This window comes from Opisthorchis viverrini, assembly GCF_000715545.1.
Source record: "Opisthorchis viverrini unplaced genomic scaffold opera_v5_231, whole genome shotgun sequence".
Classification (NCBI taxonomy): domain Eukaryota; kingdom Metazoa; phylum Platyhelminthes; class Trematoda; order Opisthorchiida; family Opisthorchiidae; genus Opisthorchis; species Opisthorchis viverrini.
Genome location: NW_008751889.1, coordinates 213904 through 221441, shown reverse-complemented (window position 1 = coordinate 221441; position 7538 = coordinate 213904). Strand labels below are relative to the sequence as shown.

At 44.6% G+C, this 7538-nt stretch overlaps 1 protein-coding gene across 1 annotated transcript in view; it reads left to right on the top strand.

Moving 5' to 3' along the window:
• Positions 1 to 5324: 5324 nt before the first annotated feature.
• The window catches only part of T265_08708 (hypothetical protein), a gene marked incomplete at both ends in the record, with an annotated part of 60957 nt that continues 58743 nt past the window's right edge, over positions 5325 to 7538 (top strand). The window contains one exon of the mRNA XM_009174588.1: positions 5325 to 6228. Within this exon, the coding sequence (XP_009172852.1) occupies positions 5469 to 6228 (760 nt within the window). The remainder of the gene's footprint in view (positions 6229 to 7538) is intronic.

Genomic DNA, 7538 nt, shown 5'->3' with positions numbered 1-7538 from the left:
AGTTTGATTTGCTGATTTGCAGAACCATCTCCTTCCGAAACGCTTGAACGTGTGTTCATTTCATGTAGCTTGTTGGAATGCAGTTAGTTGATCGATAACTTGATTGATGATAGTCTGAATTGACTAAATGCATCTTAAATCACTCAAACCCAGATGCAATTTATCTTTTCTAGGCTTTCTTTTTCCATCTTGCTTGTTTGTGTCATCACATACAATTCCGATAAATACGGATAGAAACGGGAGAATTTGTGTGCCATGCTCCCTTGACTACCTGGCTCTCGTGCTTGGTAGTCCCGTTGCCAGCATTTGGATGAATAGGTGACACATTCAGTGCAGCGCTAAGTCGATATGCCGTTAAGAATGGACGTCTTTCCATGTTGGAATCTCACCACCCCGAAGTAGGAAACAGGGGGAGAAAAGAACAGGAATTCACAGCACATTTAAATTGTTATCCGAATCGGAATAAAACTGAACTGTGTTTTCTGTTAAGCGCATTCAATCTCACTGAATATATCAGTCACCTTTGACATCCACTTTAAAGGTATGCTTAGGACATGTGTACACAGCGTATTCTCCTCGGAGAGGTCCGCATTGGAGAGAAAATCCATGGGGGAAAGACTTCATTTCTGTTTCGTAGTGTCTTACTTTAAAGTACACGGCACATTACCCACTGAAGAACGCCAAAAATGAACTCAGCCTCATGCATCTACACATAAGTGGCGTAGGTGGGTAATTGGCTTTTGATCGGGTGGCGGTAAGTCTGTTCACCGAGCATGGCAATTCGCTTATCAACTTTTCGTCACCATGTGGTGAGACATTGTCCGTGTCAGTCCAACCACACTTGGAAGTGCAATGATGATGTTCTCTCGCATGGTGACGAAGAGTTGGTAAGCCAACTGCCAAACCCAGTGAACAGGTCGACCTAAACATGGAGAACAGTCAGTGAACTCAGCTTAGACCAAGACGGTACACGATGAGTATTGAATCCGACCTGATTTCATGATAATACCCTCTTTAAAAGTACATGGGCTCTTTCTGCTCCCCCGTACCCGCCATTCATGTCAACTTAAAGGCCACTTCCGTTTGACACTAGCATGCGTGTGTAGTGTGTCACCGACCTACCTACACATGTGTGTTCGTACCCTGTCTACTGGGTCTGCTCCGAGTCGTCCTGTCGTGATTGTGGTCTGATCACACCGTCAAGTAGCATCGTGAGACTGGAAGGGGCGACCGATACTACGCAGCCGATGTCTGGCCTTCGGCTCTTGACACTTCCCTTTGCCAATCAGTGACAGACGCATATGTTGAGTCCACGAAAGTGGACGACTAAGGTTTGTTGTGTAATGTTACCTATTCGTGTGTAAATAGTACCGTAAACTTTCAAACACAAGTCCTTCATGTTATATTAGGAAGGTCGAATTTACGCTTTACTAAAAGCTCCGTATCGGCAACCTCAACGATAAGGCGCTTTAGCTATGTGAATTTACGAAACATACCTCGCAGTTTCTGTGCACATCATGAACTGTGTTCATTGAACAGATAAACAATAACGCATTTAGGACTGCGGTAGACGAGCCTCGGCAACAAGCGAACGATACCACAGTTTTGTTGCCGTACCAACCCATTATCAGGCACCTTGGATGGGTAGGCAGACAAAATACAATCACTTTATATGAGGATGAACCAGCTTTCTTATTGTCTCGAATCTCAGTGGTCAAAGAGCGCTGGTCATCGCCATCATCAACATCCATTTTCGAGACCAATGCATTGCGCCGTACAGCCATAATTTATTTGAAACTCTTATTTAAAGGGACTTAGCGCCAGTCTATCACAATCATTCAGAGACACCCACACCTCCAGACATTCATTCAAACTGACAACAAGAACGCCACTGACATCAATCAACATCCATATCTTGCAGTGAATCCATTCGGACACAGAGTGGATCATGCGGTCCACATCGGGAAGAGCGAGTAGACACCGAGAGCATCCAGACTTTTCGTAATCTCTTTCAAACTTCTCTGCTTACGCTACCCTGAATTGGACATGGAAAACAGTACCCTATTCGGTAAACCAAGATTCGGTATGTAAAATGCCCGACCCAACCAAGCACAGTTTCCGGTGCTGGACACATTCTTCAATGGAAGTCCCCGTTACCCATTCGAAAACTCGCTTTCTGATTGCCTCGTTACGGAGTTGCTGGCAGAAAACCACGCGAGCAATGGTGCTGAGACAACAAATGTTGAAGACGTCTCAGTTCCACTGCTCGAACAGGCCAAGTCTCACAGCCATGCAACAAAACAGCCTTACTGTAGCCAGGTACACATAACCCTTGAGATTCTGCGGTACACCACTTTGACGCCATAGTTGTCAAATTAGCAAACGTGACCCGGGCCTTGCAGATTCGTGCATTGACCTCATCTGTCACACTACAATCGGAACTAATACAAATTCCAAGATACGTTAAACGCTTCACAACTTCGAGGGTCTCTCACTGGATTGTAAGTGGCGTGTTCGGTGACTGCATATCCACAAGCATGAGCTTACAATCCCTGGATGCAAACTGCATGCCGAAACACCTGGTTATTAAAATGGCAATTTTTTGTGGATGTCTTAAGACGTCATGAGAACTTCAACTCTTCCTTGTTCCGCCTTGGGCAGTTTATAATCAGTTACAGTTATTTGATCATGTAAAAATATTAAGAGACCGAGCTTCAAAGTACGGTTTCTGAAGACAGGATCCATATAGGCCAAGAAGTGAATTATGAATGACACACTGTGAAATGTATTCACATTCAAAGAATTCTAATTGCTTCGGGATATTCGTATGCTCGAACCTGGAAGGACGATACTGATCAGCTGAGTAGGTCTTCAACTAGTCTAAGAGATTCTTTGGTAGTCCTTCTTTACTGTCTACTATCTTCTGTTGGTTCTGTTTCAGTGCTGGAAACGTTCATTGAGGCCCATCTATAATTACATATGAAACCGAATAGGTGGATCAGCGGTCCTTGATTGATAGGAGTCCAACGATAGCACAGCATCGATCGATACAACAACTTGTACATTGCAAGTCGATGAGGACACTTTTCTCAGGTTTTTCCCTGCAAATCCAAACAAAATCTGCCTGAGTTGACTTAATCGGCAATCGCCCTGACGGAAGAAGTGGCATCTCTGAAGAAGAGGACTTGACAAAATGGCGAAAGAGGAATTTTTCCGGTGAACTATTTCAATTGGAGTCCCACTTGGGAAACTCTACAGAAGTTGGGACCAAAGCAATCCTTTCTTTCAAAAACTAAGTGATGAATAGAGTGCTGGTGAGAAAACTAATGCTAATATTATCAATATTACTTTTTGATGAGCGTGATCACAACGTGATAAATAAGTAAATAAAAATAAATGGGAGAAATGGGCGTGAAAAGATCTACAGGAGAACACTGGATAAAATGAGGAAAGCTTTTCGTTCGGAGGCGTGCCATCACCAGACATGGTTTAGAACTTACGTAAGAATGTTTCGTATGGAAGCATACAAGAACAGATCAGCGGTCGAAGAAAGGATGAACAATGCTGGATGCTCTTCAAGGCGCAGTAAATGCAAGCGCGATCAGGACTTGCACATCAGGCAAAAGGTGTCCCTCATATTAAGTCAAGTGTGGAAGCCGTTGGCAAGGATGTACACTGAAAGCCAAGTACCATGCAAAAGTGTCGTAAATACTACTACTGCTACCATTAAGTAGTAGATAATTTGAACATAGCGTACGTCAGTCATTATACTAACAGAGAAGAGCTAAAATGTAAATACCTTTTCTAGACCATCGCTTCTAGGAATATGCCTCGCCTTGGAAAGACAACCGCAATTGTCATACAATGAGGCTGTTTCTGAGCGTTCATCACCAGTATCGAGCGAGAGCACCGTAACAACGTAGATCACCTACACAATGGAACTCGGAACAAGTGTTCTGACTGCCTTGGAGCAAAACTATCAGGCAAACCTAACAATGAAACGTGTTCTGCCGTATATCTAACAGATGAGTGAACTCCGGAACCAGGTTTATGTGTTAAAAATCGTCGGTGAAGACAGTGGACATGTCTTGAGTGGACAGTTCCTATCAGGTTTTCGTGGCTATCCTGACTTACACCGGTCTTATCGACCCCGTTCTTTACTACTAATAACTGATTTTGATCGGTTTCTCTTTGACCGATTTTGTCAGTGATTCGAAACGGTCTGCCAGTCAACAGAGAACATTAGAAAATATATGGGCAATTCGCAAGAAGCTCTGCGTGGTGTCACACAATCTGCTTTAAATCGGAAAGAGTGTGTTTGGACCTGAAGCACACAGACCTATCGAGATTCGTTAGTCGGTCTGAACATGCTCAAAAAAGAATGAATGCCAGCAATGAGGAGATGGCTTCGTCCATTGATTCCTTTCATGTCTCGACAGCATACCGCACTTCCTTCAGGAAGATTAGCTATCGTTTTTGGAGGAATGTGTCTGATGGGGCGTTTGAGTGAGAACACATAAATGAGCATTGGTCAGATCGCAATCGACACATTGTTCTTGTAGGATGATACTGCAGTCCACAGGTGTTCGTTAGGAAAAACGCTGCAGACTTGCCTTTTGTAGGTACTGGGCGATTCACTGGTTTTTCGTCGTTTTCTAGTGTGCGCTTGCGACCGGCAAGTCCGATTCTCCTCAGTGACATTTGACCACAAGTTGCAAACAAGCAGATGGTTATGGTACCATTGAATATCGCACGACCTTTTCGAAGGAATTCCTTGTGGTCTATTTTTAGGATGATGTGCTGTATGTCAGAGTTCTTCAAGCCCGCGAGCACGGTAGTTTGTCAGGTCGCTCTGTCAACTGTCGAATTTCAAAAGGATTAGTATTTTCCATAGACCTGTAATAGTTTTAAATTAACTAAGTGTGAAGCTGCACTGAGTGAGTGCTATTCCTGTTGATTCTAGATTCAGCTTCAAGCGCAATCGATCGAGACAATGATCGTGGGTAGACGTACTACGTTTTAGATGGATATTTATAAAATACAGAAAAGCACTTGGTTAGCTCAGTGCTAGCGAGAAAGATAAAATACTTAGGTCTAGGGTACACGGGTTCCAGATGTCTGTCGCCTGTTGAACACGTTGACCCCTGTCCCTCCATAGAGCGCCGTCGTGTGTTGATCCGGAGCACAGGATAGGCCGCATCTCTACATGGCTTTTTGATTGGTCCATGGTAGCGACCAATCACACAACGCGCGACCGAAGGCCACGGTCTGAGTCTCGCTTCTTGAACTACCATTGTATGCACAAAACACGAGTGAATGCATCCTGACAACTGATTGCTGAATAGTGCTGTTCAGAACGCCAAGTGCTGATGTGCCTACACAGAATCCATCCTGACCCTCAATGGGTAAAAACAAGCGTAGATGACACGGAAATCGTACGATGATACGGCAGTACTAGCCCTATTCAAATGGCAAGCTACAGCAAAGGAACCAATTGCGACAAACTTTGGCGAGCATGGTATGGAATATTAATTACAGTGTTACATCTTTTCCTCATCTACATTGGTGTGACGCGGTACCTGCACTACAAGTCGCAGGCTTTCGATCCGAAATACGGAGGGACTTGGGACCAGTCCGGACTGAACTTCACTCTGGCGATGCTGATAACGTCCATCGCTTGTTTCTTCCTCTTTCTGTTCACCAGTTTTATACGCACTTCAAATTATGCTAACGAAAGCACACAGATTGGACGTGACACAAACAACCTGCATTTGTTAACCCCATACCCAACATGGAAACCTGCTATTCCGCTGATTACATTACCACAAAATGGCGGTAATGGCTGTTTGTACACTTCCGGAGCCCCACAAAGCCTCATACAACGAACCGGTTATAACTCTGTGGGCGCCGTACCCGAAGATGATCGCCTATCTAATGCTGGTGCTGACGATCTCCCACCCGCACCGCAATACGACACATGGTCCGGTCGAAGTGCGATGAACCAGGAACAGTTCCATCCTCACACTACGTTTAACACCCTTCGCTATATGCGCCAAGACTCGGAAAAACGATTGTCCATACATCAGAGTCTCCGATTACTCTGGCACCGATTTCAACGTCATTTTCTCCCGTATTCCGTGGTCCTTCATCTTCTGACCGCCTACTGCTTGCTTCTTCCCATATCGGTGGTACACGCACAGCAGATTTTTCATCGAGCCTTACCTGCAGGTGAGTAAATTTCGTGCGAAATTTGGCCTCCTTTTGGGTGTCACGTGAAATTACCCTTGGAAACATGTTTTGTGGTTATGCCCCTACATCCAGGCATATCTAAATGTCCAAGATAATAAAACATGCAGTATTTGCATGTCGAAAGCTAGGGCTGACAAACATTTGTTTTTTACATCTACGCTCGGTATTTTGACATTTGCTGTTGGATTCAGCTGTTTTTACAGTCAGCGGAGTCCGCTAGAGAGCATTCGTTGCCTACGCAATAGAACAATTCAACTGGCTTTGTATTACTGTGTAATAACACGTTATCTGCGTTTTTGCGGTCCATATGGTGAGGGATTCGTGTAGTATAGAACGCATAAACTACCGTCCAGTAGAGGCTGTACCAATGCACTTTTGCTCAGAAGCGGTTTGTGTTCACGAGAATCCTTAGGTAGGTGCCACTTGGCCTAAAAGAGGATGAAATCAGGAGGCACTGTGTTAACTTACTGCGGGTAAAATGGGATGTTATATCACTGGAGGTGTAGCCACAGAAAAGCAACCTTGCGTCTGGAACATTCTTTGTTTTGTGAGGTGCGTTTGATGGCATTTGCCTCTGATGGAACAGGAAAGCGGATACCCGCAGCAAAATTGGAGTGCTGGAAACTTTCAGCATTCCGTGATTTTTTGTAGACAAGCTTCCCTTAGCTTTCCACTCCTGTGGATTTGTCTAGTTTTTTGCTTGTTTTCTTTGCCTCATTGCTGCCAGACGGGTTGATTAATTATGAGTATCAGAATTATCCACACTTGTGCATACTTCTCGGCCGACAGTACCTGGAACTCGGCAGGTGTGATCGTTACTTTTGTCCTGTTCCCTGGTCAAAACGCTCTTCCCGTCTCATATAGCACTGATAACCCGGTGCGGTGCGTCTGTTCGGGCGAAATGAACGTTCACTATAGGCTAGGTTCTCGAAAAGGAATTACGGTGGTTGATGATTGATGAAGCCTACTTCTGTTCAGTTTCTATGGACATAACGAACGTTTTGTTAACGTTTCAGAGGGGCGACAGGTCTTGCTTAGCATTTGTGCACTTGAAGGATCTCATCGTTGAAGAGATCAGAGACTACGTCTATATCCTACACGGGACAACCGGTCAGGGGACCACACACCAGAGCTGGTGAACATAAGAGAAAGATAAACAACCCACCATAGGATGCGGACGAATACCAGGCGCTGGTCAAAGACACGACGATGGAAGAACATGGAAGAGATCTGGGAAATGTAAAACTTTTAGGAAGGAAACTAATATTCAAATCACAGCAGCTGATGGC